Source organism: Budorcas taxicolor, chromosome 1 (assembly GCF_023091745.1).
Source record: "Budorcas taxicolor isolate Tak-1 chromosome 1, Takin1.1, whole genome shotgun sequence".
Lineage (NCBI taxonomy): Eukaryota > Metazoa > Chordata > Mammalia > Artiodactyla > Bovidae > Budorcas > Budorcas taxicolor.
The window spans coordinates 190547554-190572623 of NC_068910.1; the positions used below are offsets into that span (position 1 = coordinate 190547554).

At 34.9% G+C, this 25070-nt stretch overlaps 1 protein-coding gene across 1 annotated transcript in view; it reads left to right on the plus strand.

Moving 5' to 3' along the window:
- The window catches only part of ATR (ATR serine/threonine kinase), a 105473-nt gene that overhangs the window by 77830 nt on the left and 2573 nt on the right, over nucleotides 1-25070 (plus strand). Inside the window, exons 33-45 of the mRNA XM_052645566.1 lie at nucleotides 1040-1219; nucleotides 1642-1801; nucleotides 3704-3883; nucleotides 8202-8344; nucleotides 9831-9928; nucleotides 10389-10621; nucleotides 11585-11719; nucleotides 13209-13409; nucleotides 16644-16787; nucleotides 19240-19390; nucleotides 19986-20142; nucleotides 20253-20406; nucleotides 21695-21846. Coding sequence (XP_052501526.1) covers nucleotides 1040-1219; nucleotides 1642-1801; nucleotides 3704-3883; nucleotides 8202-8344; nucleotides 9831-9928; nucleotides 10389-10621; nucleotides 11585-11719; nucleotides 13209-13409; nucleotides 16644-16787; nucleotides 19240-19390; nucleotides 19986-20142; nucleotides 20253-20406; nucleotides 21695-21846 — 2088 coding nt within the window. The remainder of the gene's footprint in view (nucleotides 1-1039; nucleotides 1220-1641; nucleotides 1802-3703; nucleotides 3884-8201; nucleotides 8345-9830; nucleotides 9929-10388; nucleotides 10622-11584; nucleotides 11720-13208; nucleotides 13410-16643; nucleotides 16788-19239; nucleotides 19391-19985; nucleotides 20143-20252; nucleotides 20407-21694; nucleotides 21847-25070) is intronic.

Genomic DNA, 25070 nt, shown 5'->3' on the forward strand with positions numbered 1-25070 from the left:
CCTTTTCCTTTTTCTCATTTAGAAATGCATTTGACATTTCCCACATCAAATTTCCCCCCTCAGATGTAGGCATTACATTACTCACAAGGAATATTAACTTTTAGAGGTAAAGAAGGCAATGATGGAAAACATAGATCTGTTAATTTACCTGAAGAAAATGATAAAACATGTTATAACTGAACTGTAGGAAATTGAAAAATAAGCAGCCTTTTTTTTTAGTTCATAAAAATTTATTAAATTTTGTATCAGCCCCTTTGATAACAGCTTAATGAAACCAGAGATTGGATCACTGAGATCAATTTAGTTCTGTAGCTACTCAACTGCATGCTTGAACACTGTCATAGAAATGGGAAGAAGCTGGTATGAATGTATCACAGATGTTTCCATCAGCCTTAGCAAAAAGAACAATTAAAATTGTGTTCATTTCACAATTTTTTACTGGCATTTACCATACCAGGTCCTCTTACAGTGGCACCAGTGATATATACAGATATTTATGTTGAGTTTTCCCAGGTGACTCATTGGTAAAAAATCCTCCTGCCAAGCAGGAGATGCAGGTTCAATCCCTGGGTCAGGAAGATTCCCTGGAGAGGAAAATGGCAACCCACCCCAGTATTCTTGCTTGGGAAATCCCATGGACAGAGGAGCCCAGCGGGCTACAGTCCATAGAGTCTCAAAGAGTTGAATACGACTTAGCAACTAAACAACATTATCTTCTTTATACATTTGAATTTTATACTTTCAAATGGCTTTCATACATTTTAATTTAGTTATATATACCCTTCTCCAGTTTAATTAGGGTAATCTGGTAATCACAGCATAGCACTAAATATTCAAATTAACATAAATTGGTGTGTATACTCAATTTGAAATATTATAAATGTTAATGTTTATATATCAAGAATATATATCAGTTAAAGTTCTTCAAAAGAAAACTACACATTCCATATTCTTCATGGTTAAAGTACATGCTTTATGTGTCAGATTAATGTAACTAAATATATGACAACATATTAATATAGGCTCTGTCTGTCTTCAGATTGCACATGTTGTGTGAGTTGGAGCATAGCATCAAACCACTCCTTCACCAGTCTCCAGCTGACAGTATTCAAGAAGATTCACTAAATTGGGTAGCACGACTAGAAATGACCCAAAATTCCTACAGAGCGAAAGAGCCCATTCTGGCTCTCCGGAGAGCTTTATTAAGCCTCAACAAAAGGTTTTATACACTTTTTTTTATGTCAGTTATTGTGTATTTAGTATTATATTTTCATATTATTTGGACTATTTGTCTTTCCCAATTTGTCTTTCTATTGTCAATTACCAAGACTGCACTATATAGTTGAAATGAACCTAGAACTTAAAAATTACTTGTATGTGCTATATATCATATTTTTTGAATATTAAAAACACTTGAGGGAGGTACAGGTATAAGTCAGTAGTAATATCTTCATAACCTTATAATCGATAACAATGGAGAGCTCTAAAAAATTAAAATTAGTCTTTTAACAAATTAATCTTCTTGATTCCTTTGAAAAGATATACTGAAAGGGTTCCATATTGGGAAGAGATGGTACAATTAAATTATTTAAAATATACTTAAAAATGCTCTTTTTGCTCTGTTTTGTCACATTTCTTTAGACCAGATTACAGTGAAATGGTTGGAGAATGCTGGCTACAGAGTGCCAGAGTAGCTCGAAAGGCTGGTCACCACCAGACAGCCTATAATGCTCTCCTTAATGCTGGAGATTCACGACTCGCTGAACTATATGTAGAAAGAGCAAAGTGGCTCTGGTCCAAGGTAATGGCGAAGGAACATCATCATATATATCTTCTGTTGTAGACTGGGTACTTCCTACAAAGTCCTGACAGAGATGATCCCTAATCTAAATTCAGAACCTTCCTTTTCTGTCACCTTTCTGCATCATTTATCTACCATCATTTGAAAGAAACTTCCTTCTGTACTGAAGTCCCAAATATTTTCCCATTCTAAGACTGAAAATGCAGTTATTTCAGTTTTCATCTTGTCTTTCATTTTTTTCTTGAAAGAAATGACCAATTTTTACTTTGATTTTACCTTCTATATGTTTACATGAGTGCATGTAGTAGGTACTTTAAAAATATTTAAGTGAGCATAACCCTGTCCTTACTTACATTCTTGGCAGATAATTAGTTTTGTGTAGACTTGCCAGTGTTGCTATGAAAATTTACTTTTAATCTAGCCTGTTAGGAAGAGCTTAGCTTCAGAACAAAAGTTCTCAGCAATCCTCAGATTAAAGCTATGGTTATAGGAAGGGGACTTTTTAAATATCTAAACTTGAAAAACGTGCCCCAGGTTTAAACGGCTCTTCCTTACATCTCTTCATGCTTGCCACCAGTCTAGAATTAATAGAGGCATAGCTTGTTCTGAAGTTGACAGTTAGTAACTATAGTTTGTGCCATCTGTAAATGCCCCAAGTGTTATGGTGACTAAGAAAGGACAGGGGAGGAAGCATTTCCTAGATGGGAAGTGAAAATAATAATTCAGCCTGCATTAGTCAGTATTTGGTCATTTTCAGAGCTAGTGATGGTCCATGTGTATATTGTAGTACCTTAAACTCAGTATGCTCAAAATACAATTCATTATGTAAAATTCAGTGTCTCTTTCCCCTCCTGTATTCCCAGTTCTTCTAAGTAGAGCTCTAGCACATCTTCTTATCTATGACAGAAATCTGGCCCTTCCTCTCCCTCACTTTCTACATCTAATTGAAGACTAAATGTATCTTTAAAATATCTTTTGAATCCTTTCTCTTATTTTATCTTTACTATTTTCCTTCATGCCCTTAGCATTTACAGCCTCTGACAATATTAACAGATTTTTGTTTTTGTTTTTCTTGAGGTCTCACCTTTTCTTGGTGTTCATTACTATAGTCTTTCCTCTTTCTAAAGTGCACACTGAATCGTACTGCTCCCCCATTAAAATTCTTCAAAGTATTCTTTGCAGCTTTAGGGTTAAGTCAGAACTCTAGAAAGTACATAGGCTCTTTCTCATTGAGTCCAGACTTCCTCTTTGGCTTCATTTGTCACTATCTCACAAACCTTTTAGTCTTCAGCTAAAACCAGCCTCCTTGCCTTCTCCCAATTAAAATCATTATTCCTTCTACCAAGAAAGTCCTTCACTGAATTCTTTGCCAGGAAAATTACTGTTCATTCTTTAAGACCTAATTCAGATTTTCCTCATTTGATTATCCTGCCTGACCACAGCTCAACTCTGTTTTCTTATATTTTTAGGTAGATTTAGCAGACCCTTCTCTTTCTTCCATAATATGCATGTATATTCTTCTATTAATTGCACTTGGTACATTGTGTTGTTGTTTTATAGTTTATTTCCTTACTTGACAATGAACTTTTTTAAGCTGGAGATTTTGACATACTTATGGTTATCTCTAACCATCTACTTATATCTTTAGTGCCCTATTCTTTGATTGTTAAAAAAAATAAACAATTGAATAAATGAATATAGGAGTTCTACATGAAATGAAGCAATAATTTCTTTTTAGGATTTTACTTTCATAGAAGGAAAATGCAAGATGAACGTGAAATTACAAACAGATTTATACATACGATACCTAATGAACTGTAAATTCTAACAATATTATTTATTTTTCAGAAAATGAAAATTTGTTCTTAAGTTAAAGATCTTTTGTTGCCTTTTTTCTTTCAGGGTGATGTTCACCAGGCACTAATTGTTCTTCAAAAGGGTGTTGAGTTATGTTTTCCTGAAAATAAAACCCCACCTGAGGGTAAGAACATGTTAATCCATGGTCGAGCTACGCTACTAGTGGGCCGTTTTATGGAAGAAACAGCTAACTTTGAAAGCAATGCAGTTATGAAAAAATATAAGGTAAGTGTATGTATAATGCAGTTTCTCACTTTTGAAAATAGAAAAGTTATTTTAAATTCCATATGGAAGAACATGTAGAAAAATAGCCAGGAAGCTTTTTTGACTTTTTAGTGAGTATGTAATGTAAGTATATAGTTGGAGGAATTATCACAAAATAAATATACTCATGAAAGCACCACTCATATCAAGAAGTAGAATATTAGCACTCCACAACTCACCCTTTCAGCCTCCTCCCCAAAGTTAACCATATCCTAGCTTTAAAATTTTTGAACACAATGAATACCTTCCTTACCAGAAAGTAAGCCTTACATAGATAGTGTTACAAAAGGGATAATTCGCAGTAACCCATGGGTCAAAAAAAAAAACTACAATAGAAATTTAAAAATACTTTGAACTGAATGATAATAAAAATAAGACATAGCAAATCTTGGATTCAGCTAAAGTCATTCTTAAAGAGAATTTGAAATTTTATTTACATTGTTAGAAGAAAATAAAAGTTCAAAATTAATGAACTAAATCAATTTCAAGAAGTTAGAAAAGGAACAGAAAATAAAACCTAAAAACTTAGAATATAAAAGATAAAGAGTAATAAAATAAGACAGATGGCTAGAATTGTGAGCTAAACTACCTGAGAAAAAGGAGTTAGACGAAAAGTTCTAGATTCTTTGACCAAATAGCAATATACATACATATAACTAAAACTCTATGTAAAGTCCAGATGGAAACAGCTGCTAAGGAAGGAACAATCATGAGGGAACTGTAAGAAAAACAATTTTCAGAAAGCAAGTAGGCCCACTGATATAAATCAGCAGTGTCAGTCTTTTGGGACACAGAGCAGGGTAGAAAATAATTAAGTGTGACAAGTATAGTTTGGAAGGGCAAACAACTGAGAATAACCAGCATGTATTTTAAGACTTATTATAAAAGTATAGTATTCCAAGTGATGTTGTGTTCATGTAAGGTTAGACAACCAGTAGGACAGTAGAGAGAACTCAGAAATGTATTCTTGGTGATATTAGAGAATTGTGAGAAATACTCTTTTTAGTAAATGGTGTTGTGTCATTTGGATATCTTATGGGGGAGAAATCAAACTTTATGTCTTCTTTATAACATAAAAATAAACTTCAAGGAGATTGTAGATCTAAATGTGAAAGGCAAAAGAATAAATTTCCCAAAATAGAATATAAGAGAGTATCTTCAAACCTAGATGTAGCTCAGGACATCTTGAACAGACCAAAAGCAACAACCATAAAAGGAAACAATAAATTTGACTAATATAAAATTATTAATTTCTGTTCATGGAAAGGTACCATTAAGAAGGTATACGCAAGAGTGAGGGGAGGTGGGTGGAGGGGAAATAGATGAAGGGGATTAAGAGGTACAAACCTTCAGTTATAATAACTAGGTCATGGAGATACACAGCATAAGGAATATGGTCAATAATATTGTAATAATTTTGTATTGGGATAGATGGTTACTAGACTTACAGCAGTCATTTCATAGTGTATGCAAATGTCAAATCACTGTGTAGTACACCTGAAACTAACATAATATTGTACATCAATTGTATTTCAATTTAAAATAAATATATATTTATTAATAATTATGAATACCTTTATTTATTTATTTTGGCCGTGCTAGGTCTTCATTGCTGTGTGGGCTTTTCTCTAGGTACGGCAAGCAGGGGCTACTCTGCTTCTGGAGTGCAGGCTTCTCATTGCGCTGGCTTCTCTTGTTCCAGAGCACAGGCTCTAGGGCACATGGGCTCCAGTAATTATGACAAGTGGGTTCAGTAGTTGCAGCTCTTGGTCTCTAGAGCACAGGCTTAGTAATTGTGGCACATGGGCTTAGTTGTTCCACGACATGTGGGATCTTCCGAAATCAGAGATCGAACCAGTATCTCTTGGCAGGCTGATTCTTTACCACTGAACCATCAGAAAGGTCCCTAATATAAATATTTTTTAAAAGAATGTAAAGACAAGCTGTAGATTACAAGATATTTTCCAATATATAAATGACAAGAGACTCATATCCAAAATATAATAAGAACTCTTAAAAGCCAATAAAAATACAGATAGCTCAATTTTAATACTGAATAGAAAACTTCACGGAAGTAAATATACAAATGGCCCCGCCAAAAAAAAATTTTGTTTTTCACTGAGTAGATAAGAATAGATGTAAATTTTAAAAGTATCATGATGAAACTAATAAAATATGTAAATCAACTGTTCAGTTCAGTTCAGTCGCTCAGTCGTGTCTGACTCTTTGCAACCCCATAAATCGCAGCACGCCAGGCCTCCCTGTCCATCACCAACTCCCGGAGTTCACTCAGACTCACATCCATCGAGTCCGTGATGCCATCCAGCCATCTCATCCTCTGTCGTCCCCTTTTCCTCCTGCCCCCAATCCCTCCCAGCATCAGAGTCTTTTCCAATGAGTCAACTCTTCGCATGAGGTGGCCAAAGTACTAGAGTTTCAGCTTTAGCATCATTCCTTCCAAAGAAATCCCAGGGTTGATCTCCTTCAGAATGGACTGGTTGGATCTCCTTGCAGTCCCAGGGACTCTCAAGAGTCTTCTCTAACACCACAGTTCAAAAGCATCCATTCTTCTGCGCTCAGCCTTCTTCACAGTCCAACTCTCACATCCATACAACTGTAGTTCAGTTTTAAAAGTATTATGACCTAACACTGTATACCTACAAGAATGGTTAAAATTTAAAAGACTGATATTTTAAAGTGTTAGAAAGACTATGGAGCATTTAGATGCTCATACAGTGCTGCTGGAAGTATAAATTGTCACAGTCATTTTGGAAAACACTTTGATGTTTTCTCCTAAAGCTGATAATACTATGACAGCCACTTTACCAATGCTCAACATGTCTCCATATAACACATACAAAAAAACCAAAAATGTTTGTACCAACATTATTTGTAGATTTTAAACTGGAAGTAAAAATGTCATTTATAGAATGGATAAACAAATTATAACATATTCCTTTAATGGAATACTGTATTTATAGCAATAGTTGTCATGGTTCAGGTACTCAGTTGTGCATTTTGGGAGACCTGGGTTTCATCCCTGGTTTGGGAAGATCCCTTCCCTGGAGAAGGGAATGGCAACCCCCTCCAGTATTCTTTCCTGGAAAATTCCTTAGACAGAGGAGCCTGGCTGGCTACAGTCCATGGTGTCACAAGGGGTCGGACACGACTGAGTGACTAACACTTTCACACTTTTCATGACTAGATGGTAAAAGCACACTGGGTTCCTCGTCCCGGTGGCCAGTTTTAGTCACATGAATCCAGCATCTCTGCTTCATACACCTAGTCCTGTCGTTCTCTCCTCTGTCCACAAGCAGGTTTGTATCTGGAAGCTTTTAGGATTAAATTCAGAGAAAACTTAAGATCTCATTTAAAGGTTCCTGGCCTAAACCATGTTCTTGAATTAAAAGCAGAGCTTTATAATTTTTTACTCAGCTATTCTATGTATTTTTTATCACATTTTAAATAATATCATTGAAAAATTAATAAACCACACAAATATACAAATATAAAGGAAAGGGAGAGGAAATGACAAAGGCAACTCAGAAGGAGTAGCCAGAAAGGTAGGAGAAAACTTGGAAGGTTGTGGCCTCACAAAAGCAAAAGGAAGAAGGGGATTCAAAGGAGACAACAGCAGGCTACCGAAGAGAGCTCACATGAGGTCAGAATCGGAAAGTACCTGTTTAAGTTGCTGCTTAAGTGGAGTGGTATCAACTAAAAGTGAAAAGCAACAGTTTGAGGAATGAATGTGAGATGGAGAATTCTTTTTAGAAGCCTGGTTATGAAGTAGTTGAGAAGAGGGAAGCAATAACTTATGAGAGATCTTAGAGAAAAATAAGATATGTGTTTTTTTTTAACCATATCTGTTTGCTTTTAAAGTCCTGTCCTCTTCAGAGATTTGATATTACTTCTTTCTCTGAGGTTTTTTTTTTCTAAATGATAAAAATAAACATACACACACATATATAAAATACTTTAATCCATCTGAAAATTATTTTGATGTATTATATGTAGTGGCAGTGAAGTGGAGTTTTTTCCCCCTACATAGCTAATTATCATGACATGTTGGTCAGCGGGCAACCCATCAGAACATCAGCCATCCTGAGAACAGCTTTGTAAGAAAGTAGCTCTTACTTACACCAAAGTGTCAGTCTGCCTTTGACTTCACCCTGACTAGATGTGGGTCTCATACTTTTGATCCCTAATTGTCTATTCATGCTTTACTTACCAGCATAATGGGGGATTTTCTTAAGTGAGTATTCTGTGTTCTCTTCTACAGGATGTAACCTTGTTTCTGCCAGAGTGGGAGGATGGACATTTCTACCTTGCCAAGTATTATGACAAATTGATGCCCATGGTCACAGATAACAAAATGGAAAAGCAGGGTGATCTCATTCGATATATACTTCTTCACTTCGGAAGGTGAGAGTAAGAACTGCATGTTTGCTGATTAAACAGATCAGAATGGTTCTGTGGATACTGAACTGTTTATCACAGATCTTTGCATAAGTAGAATGTTTTCTGCTTTACCACTGGTTCAGACTATCACTTTAGATGAGATGTAAGTTTTTTTCTTTATACAGTTTTTCCCTTCCCTTTAAATAATAACTATTTTAATGGAGTAAGTAATATACTTATGTGTTTTTAAGTTCAGTAGTACCAAGAACATACAATGAAAATTGTGTCCTTCCCACTCTGGGCCCTCATCCTCTGAGTCCCCTTCCCTAGAATTTTAGAATACCCTAAATCTAATGTATTTAATGGTTTTATTTAATTGCCAGTGAAATCTTTCCTTCCAGACCATTCTGCTAAGAAGTAGTATATATAAAAGTGGTTCTTACATTGTACGTGCTAAGTCATGTGAGTCATGTTTGACTCTTTGCAACCCTATGCACTGTAGCCTGCCAGGCTCCCCTGTCCATGGGATTCTCCGCTAGAATACTGGAGTGGGTTGACATGCCCTCCTCCAGGGGATCTTGCCGACCCAGGAATAGAACCCACATCTCTTATTAGTCTCCTGAATCGGCAGGCAGGTTCTTTACCACTAGTGCCACTTGGGAAGCCCGGTTCTGACATTAGACTTGTAGAAAGAGCTTATTTCCAAAACTAGATAACAGGTGCAATGTAACTTAATTTCATATATTAGTGTATTATAGTCATATAATATATTATCTCATGCCTACAGTTTATATTGTTACAAATTGTTAATTCCTGAGAAGTAATAGTAACATTCTACTCATTATTCTTATCATACTCATGTACCATTGCTTTACCTTGAAAAGTAACTTAATTCAGATCAATAAATTTATATAAAATTACCTATTATTTGGTATTTTGGCTTCTCAATTCAGTATTTTTAGGAATTAAAGCAGTATTTGTTTATTCATTGTCAGTGTTAAGATTGTAAGATTTGGCAAAGCCTTTCTTCCCAAAATGGAATTCAAGGGTTTTTTTGTTGTTGCTGTTTGTTTTTTGGTCCTACTGCATGGCTTGTGGGATCTCAGTTCCCCAACCAGGGATTAAACAAGGGCCACAGCTGTGAAAGCCTGGAATCCTAACCACTAAGCCTACCAGGGAACTCCCAGAAATGGAGTGATTAGGCCTAACCTCCGCTTATGGCCATGGAATACAAATAAAGGCACAAATCCTAAGGACAATTTGAAAGAAGTATTGACAGGACTTTGACTCAGTCAAAACCTGAGTTATTTTTGGTCCGTGTAATGTAGAACTTAGTGAGGAAGTTATAAAGGAAAAAATGGGAAGAGATGAGTCAAATGGGAAGAGAGGAAAAATACTGATACTATATAGTACAAAATTATAGTCAGAAGGTTATATATTCCTTTAAGTGGTAGAGTCTTTAAATATGATGTAAAAATTAATACTATGTTAATATCTTTTCTATTTGCAGATCTTTACAGTATGGAAATCAGTTCATATATCAATCAATGCCACGAATGTTGTCATTATGGCTTGATTTTGGTGCTAAGGCATACGAATGGGAAAAAGGTATGATTTTTTTTGATTAAAAATTTTAAAGGACTGAGAAGAATTATAATTTACACATGAGCAAGAAATCAAGTGTTAAAAAAGAGGAGAAAGACTAAACAGACTTTTAAAAGTTGTTGCAATTGCAAAGCCTGCAAGTGAAGATTTGCTCGTTCCTTGGTCAACCTAATACATATTGAAAAGTACTAGTTTAAGCCAAATAGTTTACCTTAAAAATTACTATGGATTGTTGCTTGTTCTCTTTGCTTCTAGTGAAAATTAATGGGCCTTGAGTTTTTCAGTGGACTTAAATATTTTTTCCTACAGGGATAGAAAAATTATCTTTTCACAAATTGGCAAGTGATGTAGCTTTGGACTTGGGAATAACATATATCATAAACCTGTTTTTAAAGCAAAACTGTTCTGGGGTGTTGTTTTTTTTTTTTGCTGGTATTTTTAACTTTTTTTTTTCTTTTTCCAGCTGGCCGCTCTGATCGTGTACAAATGAGAAATGATTTAGTTAAAATAAACAAAGTTATCACAGAGCACACAAATCAGTTAGCTCCGTATCAGTTTTTGACTGCCTTTTCACAGTTGATTTCCCGAATTTGTCATTCTCATGATGAAGTTTTTGTTGTCTTGATGGAAATTATAGCCAAAGTATTTCTGGCCTATCCTCAGCAAGCAATGTGGATGATGACAGCTGTGTCAAAGGTGATATATTAAACACAAAGCCATTGTCTTTTTCCATTTGATGTGGCATTGATTATTCAATGCTGATACATGTCCCAGGGTATCTCTCTTATATTAGATTTGTAGCAAGATAATACATTTTAAGTATTTTTAAAAAGAAATTGTAGCACTATTTCTCATTATAAAATTCAGAAATATATATCAAATTAAGTAAATAGTGTGTTTAAGATCAAAGGATTTATCATGCATTTTCTTTATGAAAGTATAGTAAACTGTTAGTGCTTGGTGTAAAATGGTAACCAGTTTTTTGTTCAAGTTTTTTTAAATTAAAAGTGCCTGTGCTATTAATACTAGAAAGTTTTTAGTGCATTATATTAATAATGTACAAGTTGGTAAATATATTTAATTAGTAAGTATATTAGGAGATTTAGAATATATACAGATATTTAAAAAGATAATTAAAATTCACTGTTTATATCGTTAATATTTTGATGTATTTTTGTATTTTTATCTCTTCATATTATAGCACTAAATTTGGATTACATAGGTATATAATTTCATATTTCTCACTTAAGATTGTTACCATAATCATGTTCCCATGTTATTAAATATTCCTTTGAAGACATAATTTTTTAAATTTTCTATAATGGTTACCCATCTATGTTCAATTCTTATGGATTATTAAGGTTGTTCACTTTCTTTGCTGTTATAAAACATCTGGACACGTCTGTATTTATTCTCATTTCTGATTATTTCTTCAGGGTAGATCCTAAGAAGAGGATTCATCAGGTCTCAGGATAGCAGCATTTCTTTGGCTGTTGATAGTATTGCCAAATTGATTTCCAGGACATTTGTATCACTGTAAAGTTTCATCATGCATATTGTTTAAGCTGATTTTTGTCAACCAAAGTTTTGTTATCTTAAAAAAAAAGACTTTGTTATCTCTTATAAATCTTTTAACAATTGAACTTTTTTTTATGACAGTCTTCTTATCCCATGCGTGTAAACAGATGCAAGGAAATCCTAAATAAAGCTATTCAAATGAAAAAATCCTTAGAAAAGTTTGTTGGAGATGCAACTCGCCTAACAGATAAACTTCTAGAATTGTGCAACAAATCGGTACTATCATAAATCTTACTACTTATAAATCAAGTTGGGTAATTTTATACCAAATTTCCATATGATTTTAGTGGGTTTTATTTTAATTTGATTAGTTAAATTTAAATTCTCACATCTTTTGATATCAAAAGTTATCAAATCATGTACTTTAAATATGTGCAGTTTACCTTAATGAAGCTGTTTTTTTAATTTCTAACTTATACCCTCTCTCAAATATTCTCCAAATTTCTAAAAGTTCTTAATATAAATTCTTTTGAGAGTGAATTATCTGTATTTATTAGAAATTTTTTTAAGTGGCAGATATGAAATATAAGTATATAAAATAGAGTTCTCTCTATGATTGTTTTCTGTCATATCTTCAAACTTTCAAAATTCATATACATTAACCTACACATGCAAGAGGAAAGTTTTGAGTTTCATTCTCTTGGTACACATTTCATAATCTTCCAGGGGACAGGCACTGTGCTAAGGGAAACAAAGATGAATAAGACATGTTCTTCTGCCCTGAGGTACTCATAGTCACATAGAAAACCACATAGATGGTTGTCATCTAGTGTAAGAGCTACATTTTTAGTAGGTGTATGACTGGAATATGGATATACTTATAGGAATGAACTGCTGTTCTTCCTAAGGCATTGGAGGGGAAAATACCTAAAGAATGTGTAGGAAAGGTAAAAGTGAGGATAAAGGTGTTTATAAGGAGGGACAGACTATAAGATAAATAGCTAAACTTCACTTTACAGACATTCACTCTATCACCTATTTACAGGTGGGAAAATATAGAATACCCTATGTCTCACCTTCCCATCAATAAACATCTTGAAAGAGTAATCTGTTTTGGCTATCTGCATTAATCCTATGTGACCTCTGATGCACTTGACATTGTGAAAGATAATGTTATGATAATGGCCAGCATTTATAAAATACTGGCACTTTTAAAAATTCTTTATATGTACAAACTTCTAGTTCTTTATGTAAAATCTTTATGGTTAGCTACATTAGAAATTCAGGATTTTTCAGATTTTTAAAGGTAATACAATACATATACTTTTTATTAAGTATCATCACTAGGGGTAATCTGACAGGGTATCCCATAATCAGATACATAACTATTTCTGCAGTGCAACATGTTAATTTTTGCACTAAGTGAGAAATTCAGGTATCTTTTTGCTACCAAATGAAATTTGGTACAAAAGAAAGTTTGATGTAAGGACCCCTTTGGAATTTATGTGTGCTAACAAATTGTAGGCCACTATTATCTTGTCATTTCATATCTTGTAATGTAGGTACTATTATTATTGATGAGGTAAAAGAGTACAAACAGGTTTAAATGAGATGATGTATTTTTTAAAAAATTAGAAAACTACAGGCTGCTGAGCCATTGAAATTAAGATATTATAGAAGTGAAATTTTTCTTTGGGTAAAATGAAGCATTCTGTAATTGGAGGTAAACAGAGAAATTAAAATGTACTACTTTTTTTCCCCCCAGGTAGATGGAAGTAGTTCCACACTGAGCATGAGGACTCATTTTAAAATGCTTAAAAGGCTGGTAGAAGAAGCAACGTTTAGTGAAATTCTCATTCCTTTACAGTCAGTAATGATACCTACTCTTCCATCAATCCCGGGTGCCCATGCTAACCATGAGCCGTTTCCTGGGCATTGGGCCTATATTGCAGGCTTTGATGATACGGTAAACTGCATTTTTATGTTGCTATGTTTTTAAGATTGTTAAAAATTTCAAATTAAGTTTAAGAGTGTTTTTCTCAGAGACTAAGTGAATTTTTTGTGTTTGTGAAGAAAAAAATGATTATAAATACAGAAAATTAATACTCTATTATACTAATGGGACAAAATTAAGTGATAAAAATCCCGTATTCAATCTGTTATTTTGATTTTTCAGATATTCATTTTCTCTTAGTATGACTAAAATCTTTATTTTTTCCATAATTTTCTTTTTCCAAATTCTTTGTCATAAAAATGGAGAGAGAAAGAGAACAAAATACAATTTTGTTTGTTATTTGTGTTTTGGAAAGAAGTGAAATTCCGCTAGGAAGAGCTTGATTCATTGTTGTTGTTGCTATCTCAGAGAAATAGTACCACAGCACTTCTAAATAAATACTTTTGAAAACTCTAGATTTATTCTAGTACTTCTGTGGCTCAAAATGTTTTAACTGTTAGCTTCAGAACCAGCTACTAAGCCACATAATGAAATCATTCTTGTTACTTATAATCATGCTTTGTTCTTAAGAATATTATTCAGCTTATTAAATTCCATCTTTAATTGGACCTGATTGTGAAGGAGTTCTTTTGTCAAAAATCAAATTACTTTCTATTGATAAACATTTCTTACCATTCAGTATCAGTATCAGTTCAGTCGCTCAGTCATGTCAGACTTTTTGTGACCCCATGGACTGCAACATGCCAGGCCTCCCTGTCTATTGCCAACTCCCAGAGTTTACTCACGTTCATGCCCCTTGAGTTGATGATGCCATCCAACCATCTCATCCTCTGTTGTCCCCTTCTCCTCTAGTCTTCAATCTTTACCAGCATCAGGGTCTTTTCAGATGAGTCAGTTCTTCGCATCAGGTGGCCAAAGTCTTGGAGTTTCAGCTTCAGCATCAGTCCTTCCAACAAATATTTAGGACTGATTTCCTTTAGGATGGACTGGTTGGATCTCCTTGCAGTCCAAGTGACTCTCAAATGTCTTTGCCAACACCACAGTTTAAAAGCATCAATTCTTCAGCGCTCAGCTTTTTTCACAGTCCAACTCTCACATCCATACATGACTACCAGAAGAACCATAGTCTTGACTAGAAGGACCTTAGTTGGTAAAGTAATGTCTCTGCTTTTTAATATGCTGTTTAGGTTGGTCATAGCTTTTATTCCAAGGAGCAAGCCTCTTAATTTCATGGCTGCAATCACCATCTGCAGTGATTTTGGAGCCCCTAAAAATGAAGTCTGACACTGTTTCTACTCTTTCCCCATCTATTTGCTATGAAGTGATCTGGGACTGACTGCCATTATCTTAGTTTTCTGAATGTTGAGCTTTAAGCTAACTTTTTCACTCTCCTCTTTCACTTTCATCAAGAGGCTCCTTAGTTTTCACTTTCTGCCATAAGGGTAGTGTCATCTACATATCTGAAGTTATTGATATTTCTCCCAGCAATCTTGATTCCAGTTTGTGCTTCATCCAGTCCAGCCTTTCTCATGATGTACTCTCGATATAAGTCAAATAAGCAGGGTGACAGCCTTGCTGTACTCCTTTCCTGATTTGGAACCAGTCTGTTGTTCCATGTCTGGTTCTAACTGTGGCTTCTTGCCTGCATACAGATTTCTCAGGAGGCAGGTCAGGTGGTGTGGTATTCCCATCTCTTTCACAATTTCCCACAGTTTGTTGTGATCCACACATCAAAGGCTTTGGCATAGTCAGTAAAGCAGAAATAGATGTTTTTCTGGAACTCTCTTGCTTTTTCGATGATCAAACAGATGTTGGCAATTGGATCTCTGGTTCCTTGCCTTTTCTAAATCCAGCTTACACCCCTGGAAGTTCATGGTTCACATACTGTTGAAGCCTGGCTTGGAGAATTTTGAGCATTACTTTGCTAGTGAGATGAGTACAACTGTGCGGTAGTTTGAGCATTTTCTGGCACTGCCTTTCTTTGGGATTGGAATGAAAACTGACCTTTTCCAGTCCTGTGGCCACTGCTGAGTTTTCCAAATTTGTTGGCATATTGAGTGCAACACTGTCACAGCATTATCTTTTAGGATTTGGAATAGCTCAACTCAAATTCCATCACCTGCACTAGCTTTGTTCATAGTGCAAAGTTAAGGCCTGCTTGACTTTGCATTTCAGGATGTCTGGCTTTAGGTGAGTGATCACACCATCGTGATCATCTGGGTCATGAAGATCTTTTTTGTACAGTTCTTCTGTGTATTCTTGCCACCTCTTCTTAATATCTTCTGCTTCTGTTAGGTCCATACCATTTCTGTCCTTTATTGTGCCCATCTCTGCATGAAATGTTTCCTTGGTATCTCTAATTTTCTTGAAGAGATCTCTAGTCTTTCCCATTCTGTTGTTTTCCTCTATTTCTTTGCACTGATCACTGAGGAAAGCTTTCTTATCTCTCCTTGCTATTTGGAACTCTGCATTCAAATGGGTATATCTCTCCTTTGCCCCTTTGCCTTTTGTCTCTCTTCTTTTCAGACAACCAATTTGCCTTTTTGCATTTCTTTTTCTTGGGCATGGTCTTGATCCCTGCCTCTTGTATAGTGTCACGAACCTCCATCCATAGTTCTTCAGGCACTCTATCAGATCTAATTCCTTGAATCTATTTGTCACTTCCACTGTATAGTTGTAAGGAATTTGATTTAGGTCATACCTGAATGGTCTAGTGGTTTTCCCAACTTTCTTCAATTTAAGTCTGAATTTGGCAGTGAGTTCATGATCTGAGCCACAGTCAGCTCCCACTCTTGTTCTTGCTGACTTTATAGAGTTTCTCCATCTTTGGCTGCAAAGAATGTAATCAATCTGATTTCTTACCATTTCTTTCTGATTTGTTACCATTAAAGGCATTTAAAAATAGTCTTAAGTTCTACAGAAAAGTCCTAAGGAAAATGTTTCAAAAATCGTTTAAACATTGTGGATGCTTTAAGAGGCTGCCTAAATTTGGATACTATAAACTTACATTGCTGACAAAGTAATCCTTTTACTTCAATAGCCATGTCTAATGGGTGAAAATGTGTCTCTACTTACGGGCAACCATTCTTTTCATAGATCATAGATAAATTAATAAAATAGTCAACTTTCTATATAATACAGGTTATTATATTTTCCTTTAATTATGTGAGATAACACAATATAGTACACATACAAATTTAAACAAAAATTTTGACCTTAATTTATATATAACTCATCATCTTTTAGGTAGAAATTCTTGCTTCTCTTCAGAAACCAAAGAAGATCTCTTTAAAAGGATCTGATGGAAAGTTCTACATTATGATGTGTAAGCCAAAAGATGACTTGAGAAAGGATTGTAGACTAATGGAATTCAATTCCTTGATTAACAAGGTTTGGATACAGTTTGCTTTTATTTTAGAATTGCTACAATTACTATTAATGAGATATGGGCAAGTAGATCCCTCTTGAAGAAGAAATGAACTATACTGCCTTTTTCATGTTCACTTAATTTATTTTATCAGGATAAAATACACTTACATAAAGTTTACCATCTTACCCATTTTTAAGTGTTCAGTTCAATTTAGTGGTATTAAGTACATTCACATTGTTGTGTAGTCATCCTTCTCCAGAACTTTTTTCATCTTCTCAAACTGAAACTCTGTATCTATTGAACAGTAAACTCCCTATTCCTGTCCTCACTGAGGCTCTGGTAACCACCATTCTACTTTATGTCTCTATGAATTTAACTATTCTAGATATCTCGTGTAAGTGGAGTCAAATAGTATTTGTCCTTTTTGCTCAGCCAATCAGTTGTGTCCAACTCTTTGCGACCTGTGGACTGTAGCCCACCAGGCACCTCTGTCCATGGGGATTCTCCAGGCAAGAATACTAGAGTGGGTTGCCATGCCCTCCTTTAAGAGATCCTCCCAACCCAGGGATCGAACCCAGGTCTCCTGCATTGCAGGTGGATTCTTTATCATCTGAGCCACCAGGGAAGCCCATATTACTGGCTTTTTCACTTAGCATTATGTCGTCAAGTTCATCCATGTTATATATAGTATGTCAGAATTTCTTTCCTTTATAAGGTTGGATAATATAGAATTGAATGTGTAATCCACATTTTATTTAATCCATTCACCATCAGTGGACACATGGGTTGCTTCTACCTTTTGACTGTTGTGAATAATGCTGCCATGAACATAGGTGTATAGATATTTATTTGAGTCCCTGCCGTCAGTGTTTTGGATATGTGTCCTGAAGTAGAATTTTCTGGTTTCACTTAATTTTCTAAAAGTAAGATACTTTTGTTATATTGAGAAAAAGAAGTAAAAGACATAGTAACAAAGGAAAATATTTTCTATGTAATGTTTAAATTATCTATAATGTACTTTTTCTATCAGATTTGTGTTTTATGTTTCAGTGCTAGAAAAAAATGTTCGTTCTATTTTTACCAGCACTCTTTTTAAAGGTGATCATTAGTGGGGGTTTTTTTTAATGCTATTGGTAAGTGCTTGATTTCTGTCTCAGAGATGGTATGAAGATTCTCATTAAAAGGTTATTATAAATGTATGGTCTTTAGGTGTTTTGAATTATTCTCTAGCAAGGTTTTTATAAGTGCATCTATTTTTATATTGTTAAAAAATTAAACCATACTGTGAAAACCTTACCTTTTTTTAATATGCTCTTTGTTCTTCCTCTCTATCCCCTTCCTACATTTTACTGGTACCTCTTTTATTAGCAGGAAAAGTTATGGACCTTTAACACAGAAAACGTATAGCAGCAGATGAGTTTTGTTTTTTGTTTTTTTTTAAGGAGAATTTGTGCTCAGTTTAACCAAAGGTAGTTTAAAAACTAATTCCATGTTAAAAACCAATTTCAAGGTATTATGAAGGGAAGGAATATTCTTTATTTAAAATGTTGTTTGGTAACTTGGTAACCTAATTTACTGATATTAAACTATCAATATGTTTGTTCCAAAGCTCCTTGAGTGTTTTTCTAGTTGGGAGTATCAAGTGGCCTGCATTTCATTTATAAATTTATCTTAATCAGCTTTGTTACGAATTAAGTTGTTTCATTACCATTCCCTCACATTAATATGGTCAGATAGCCTGATGGTGAAAAACTAGTCTCATTATGTTGGTCTAGAAGGTCATATTACTGATCTTGCTATGTGATTCTCATGCCATACTATTTTGCTGACATTTGTGTAGCCTATTTATTCCTAACACTTAAAATATATTTTTGATCAGTTGCTTGTGCTTTTGAATTTGACAGGTTACAATTATATATCTGTGCATAGTTTGTTCATTTCATACAGCTCCAGAATTAAATAACATACTGTTTATCCTTACCTAGTATATTTTAGGATTAAGCAGATGAGATGTGAAAAGCTTTCCTCTGCTAGATGATTTTTCAAATGAGGCTACATGGGGATATCGTAAAACTCATATTTTTTTGATCATGCATCTTTTGGATAAAATTAAATAGCTTCTCTGTGACTAAGGACTTAATGTTTCAAGAATGTCTTGGAAGCAATTTTTAAAGATTATTTTGTCATTATTTGTCATAATTGTAATATTTTTGAAGACTGTATTGTTGTCATATTAATAGTGAATAATTTAAAGAAGTACTTACCCAAGGCATTTTTAATGATTTGGAAATAAATTATGGATACTGTCCCAGTAGTTTCCTGCTCTACCATTCTGAATAATTATTCATCTGTACTACATAGTAATCTTTTATTGACATTCTTTTGCTATGAAAAGAAAAATCTTTAGATAGACTTGACATAACATTTAGAAATTTTTAACTTTTAAGTGTGTGTGTTGTTTTTTTTTAATAGTGCTTAAGAAAAGATGCAGAATCTCGTAGAAGAGAACTTCATATTCGAACATATGCAGTTATTCCACTGAACGATGAATGTGGGATTATTGAATGGGTCAACAACACTGCTGGTTTGAGACCTATTCTGACCAAACTATATAAAGAAAAGGGTACTAAAATTAATTCTTATGGTATAAACATACAATATAGGTATAATAACTATTAACATATATCATCTTACATTTTAGGGGTATAAGCCATAGTAAAATTTCTAGGTACTATATACAGAAGTACTTAAGACATTTCTTCCTTCCTTCCTTGTGTTTTAATTCTTTTTATTTATTCCAAAAGGATTTTAGATAGCTTGCAAATATCTATATGAAAATGTATTTCTTTAGGAGTTATTGGCTAGCAATTCTTAAACTACTTTATGTGTAAACTAGACTTGACTAAGTAAATAAATACACTATGGTTAATGAGAGCTAGTTTTACATTATTAAAGAAAGAAAAGGAAAGATAAAGCTAGAATGAAACCAAAGTGTTAGACTAGGATTAGACTCTCCCACTGGCCAAACCTCAAATAATTTAAGCACCAGAATAAACAATGACAGTATTAGATTATAACCCATGGAATAAAATAATTTGAATAAATTTGAATACAATTTGATTAAAAGTAGATATTTTCCTGTCCTATTTTCACCAAAAGAAAATTGCCCCTTTTTCCATTTGGCTTGTGTGATTAATGGAAATCACTTTACCTTGCAGGAGTTTATATGACAGGGAAGGAACTTCGGCAGTGTATGCTACCAAAATCAGCAGCTTTGTCTGAAAAACTCAAAGTATTCCAAGAATTTCTCCTGCCCAGGCATCCTCCTGTTTTTCATGAGTGGTTTCTGAGAACATTCCCTGATCCTACATCATGGTTAGTTACCAAGATTATAATATACTGTTATGGTTAGCTTTTTAAAAAAAATATATGTATGTTGCCTCATATGATACAAGGATATTTGATAGGCATTATATTTCCTTTAGGTACAGTAGCAGATCAGCCTACTGTCGTTCCACCGCAGTTATGTCAATGGTCGGTTATATCCTGGGCCTTGGAGACCGTCATGGTGAAAACATTCTCTTTGATTCTTTGACTGGTGAATGTGTACATGTGGATTTTAACTGTCTCTTCAATAAGGTATGTGTTATGACTTACCATAGGTAATTGTTATGTTTTCTCCTAATATCCTTTCCTCAACAGCTGTTCTTCCTAGACAATTTGTAGCAGTTACAGTCTCAGTTAAGTGACATTGCAAGTTGGTTAACTGGTTTTAGTCAGTGGATCCTATATCCCTCAGTAAAGCAACTTAGGTTGGAGAGAACTCAAAAGAGTGATACAGTAAAACTAAATTAAAGCACTGAACTTTTAAGTCCAAAAGTATAGATCCAAGGTCAGACTCATAGTTCTCTTAAATGAACAGTTCATTTGACTAAGACTCAGTTTTAAAGGGACAGTAATTTGACGTGATTGTTTCCAAACCTGGCTGCACATCAGAATCATTTAAGAAATTTTTTGTAATGCAGATACCTAGGAAACATCCCAGGAAATACAGGTTCTGTATTTCCTGCCTGGGGTTTGGTAATAAATGAAGGTAGTTGGACACTGCTTAAGGCCACCCTCCAATTTTCCAATGTTATGATCCTGAAAGGCAAGCTGGTAATTAGATCCGTTCTTTTCTTCATCCTGATTTTCTATGGGTTGCCGTCTGCTGTTTGGAAACCACAAAAAGCCACAGACCCAACAGAAAACAAATCGGAGATAAATCACTGGTATAGGAGATTCATACAAGAGAGGAACTTAGGGAAACTGACCAGAGGGATGAAAACATTCTAGGAAAGGCAGGTTAGAGAATGGCAGAAAATAAATGAACTGGACTTCATCATAATACATGTTACATACATTTCCTGTCTCTGGGATGTGTGTGTGTGAGTTGCTCAGTCATGTCTGACTCTTTGCGACTCCATAGTCTGTAGCCCACCAGGCTCCTCTGTCCATGGAATTCTCCAAGCAAGAATACTGGAATGGGTTGCCATTCCCTTCTCCAGGGGATCTTCCCAACCCAGGGATTGAACCCAGGTCTCCTGCGTTGCATTCTTTACTGTCTGAGCCACCAGGGAAGCCCCGTTAATATAAGGCTAAATAATAAATCATAAATACTTCTCTATAATGCTATTCACTTTAGTAATTCAGTGAAAGATGAATCTACCCATCCTCTAGATCTTATCCAAGGAGTTGTGTTTCAGTTGCTCAAAAGCAGAGGTAGAGTCATATGACTGATGATATAGGCCACTAATGTAAGATGCAAATATAAATATTTTGAGAGAATGTTTGTTCTTTGCTAAGAGTCTAAATATGAAGCCCCCAATTTTTTGCATATTTTAAACTTACAGCATTTTTACTTTTTAATGAAATGCCTTGTTTTTAGGGAGAAACCTTTGAGGTCCCAGAAATTGTTCCATTTCGCCTGACTCATAATATGGTTAATGGAATGGGTCCAATGGGAACGGAAGGTCTTTTTCGAAGAGCTTGTGAAGTTACAATGAGACTAATGCGAGATCAGAGAGAACCTTTAATGAGGTAATCCTTTATATTCTGTAAACAATTTAATAGTAACTTTGGATGTGATTATGGTTCTTAAGTATGTTTGCTTTATACAGAAGCTACTTTGTACTGGTTGAAGTTTTTTTTTAATAATACCTTTCATTCAGATATATTTTACCTAACAAAAATTCAGTCTTAATACGTATACTACAGTGGTTTTAGTATATTCACAAGATTGTGTGACCATCACTGCTATCTAATTATAAAATATTTCCATCACTTCCAAAAGAAATTAGCAGTCACTCCCCAATTCTACTCCCCCACCATCTCCTGGTAACCACTGATCTCTTTCTGTCTCTATTTGTTGTTGTTATTCAGTTGCTAAGTCGTGTGCTACTCTTTGCAACCCCATGGCACGCCAGGCTCCCCTGTCCTCCACTAACTCCTGGAGTTTGTTCAAATTCACGTCCATTGAATCCGTGATGCTCTCTACGCATCTCATCCTCTGCTGCCCCCTTCTCTTCTGTCCTCAGTCTTTCCCAGCATCAGGGTCTTTTCCAATGAGTTGGCTCCTCGAGTCAAGCCAAAGTATTGGAGCTTCAGCTTCAGCATCAGTCCTTCCAATGAATATTCAGGGTTGATTTCCTTTAGGATGGACTGATTTGATCTCCTTGCAGTCCAAGAGACTCTTGAGAGTCTTCTCCAGCACCACAGATAGAAAGCATCAGTTCTTCAGCACTCAGCTTTCTTTATAGTCCAACTCTCACATTCATACATAACTGTTGAAAAAACCAAAGCTTTGACTATAAGGACCTTTGTGGGCAGAATGATGTCTCTGCTTTTTTAATACATTGTCTAGGTGTGTCATAGCTTTCCTTCCAAGGAGCGTCTTTTAATTTCATGGCTGCAGTCACTGTCTGAAGTGATTTGGGAACCCAAAAAATCTCACTGCTTCTGTCTCTATAGACTTGCATATTCTGAATATTTCACATATAAATGGAATCACACAAATGTGACCTTTCGTGTGTGTCATCTTTCACTAGCATAATGTTAAGGTTTTATCTGTGCTGCAGCATGTATCAGTAATTCATTCTTTTTTATTGCCAAATAATATTCTATTATGTGGATATATCACCTTTTGTTATCAGTTCATCAGTTAATGGACATTTGGATTGCTTTGGCTATTGTGTATAGTGTGGCTGTGAACACTGAGCACAAGTTTCATGTTGATACATGTTTTCTTTTGGTTATACCTAGGAGTAGAATCCTGGATCATAAGTTAACTCTAAGCTTAACATTTTGAGGAGCTTTCAAACTGCTTTGAAAAGCAGATGTAATACATTAGAGTCCCACTAGCAGTGTCTGAGGGTTCTAATTTCTCCACATCCTTACCAGAACTTGTTATTGTCTAGTTTATTTGGGGCCTCCCACGTGGCTCAATGGTAAAGAATCCGCCTGCCAATGCAGGAGACGCAGGTTTGATCCCTGGGTGGGGAAGATCCCCTGGAGAAAGAAATGGCAACCTACTCCAGTATTCTTGCTTGGAAAATCCCATGGACAGAGGAGCCTGGCAGGTTACAGTTCATGGGACTGCAGAAGAGTCAGACACGATTTAGCGACTTGGTCACCTGCATATATTCTTTGGACAAATGTCTATTTAAATCCTTTGCCCATTTTAAAAATTGGATTATTAATCTTTGAGTTGTGATAGTTCTTTAAATACTCTGGATACAGACCTTCATGAATATATGATTTGCAAGTATTTTCTCTGATATATGAATTGCTGATTAATTTTTGATGATGCCCTTTGAAGCAAAACAGTTTTTACCTTTGATGACTAATTTATCTACATTTGTTGTTGTTATTTGTACTTTTTGGTGTCATATCTAAGAAACTACTGTATAATTCAAAGTCATGAAGAGTCACATATGTGTCTTAGTGTTTTATAGTTTTAGCTCTTATTTAAATCTTTGATCATTTTTAGTTATTTTGTGCATCTAGAGTGAAGCTGGGCTCTTTCTTCTTTTAAATATGTATATCCAGTTGTTTCAGCACCATTTTTGAAAAGATTATTTTTCTCTTATTGTCTTGACACTTCTGTTGAAAACCAATTGCCCATACATGTAAAGGGTTATTTCTAGATTCTCAGTTTTATTCCATTGATCTATATGTCTGACCTTATGCCAACAGCACACTGTCCTGATTACTGTAGATTTGTAGTAAGTTTTGAAATCAGGAAATGTGAATGCTCCAACTTTTTTTTTTTTGAGATTATTTAACTGTTACAAGTATATTGCATTTCCATATACATTATAAGATCATACTGTCATTTTCAGCAATGGCCAGCCTAAATTTTGATAGGAATGACATTGAATCTATAAATCAATTTAGGGAGCAGTGCCATCTTAACAATATTAAGTCTTCTGATCCATGAAGTTGATAAGTCTTTCTATTTATTTAGTTAGTTAAGTTGCTCAGTCGTGTCCAACTCTTTGCGACCCCATGGACTGCAGCCCACCAGGCTCCTCCATCCATGGGATTCTCCAGGCAAGAATACTGGAGTGGGTTGCCATTACCTTCTCCAGGGGGCTATTTAAGTCTTTTTCAATTTCTTTCAACAATGTTTTATAATTTTTAGTTTGCAAAACTTGTAGTTAACTTTTTAAAAATGTGTTCCTAAGTCTTTGTGACCCGTGGACTGTAGCCCACCAAGCTCCTCCGTCCATGGGATTCTCCAGGCAAGAATACTGGAGGGGGTTGCCATTTCCTTCCCCAAGTATTTTATTCCTTTTAATGCTATTCTGAAAGGAATTTTTTTTCTTAATTTCATGTTTGTTCATTGCTAGTATATAGAAACATAACTAAATTTATATATTGATCATGTATCCTGTAATCTTACAGAACCCATTTATTTGTTGTAATAGTTATTTTTATAGATGCCTTAAGATTTTTCTCTCTACAACAGCAGGTCATCTGTAGATAGAATTTTACTTCTTCTTTCCAATCTAATCGCAGTGTCTTTTCTTTTTCTTACCTAATTGCCCTAGCTAGATCAACATCAAATAGCCATGGGGAGATATCTATATCCTTGTCTTGTTCCTAACCTTTGGGGTAAAGAAGCCAGTCTTTCACCATTAAATATGATGCTAGTTGTGGGAAGTAGTTTTTTAGAAGAACATGGAAAGCTTACTTACCCACTTTTTTTTATTTAAGAGCTGTCTACCAGGCATTGTGGTAGAATACATTGGTTACGTGTCAGT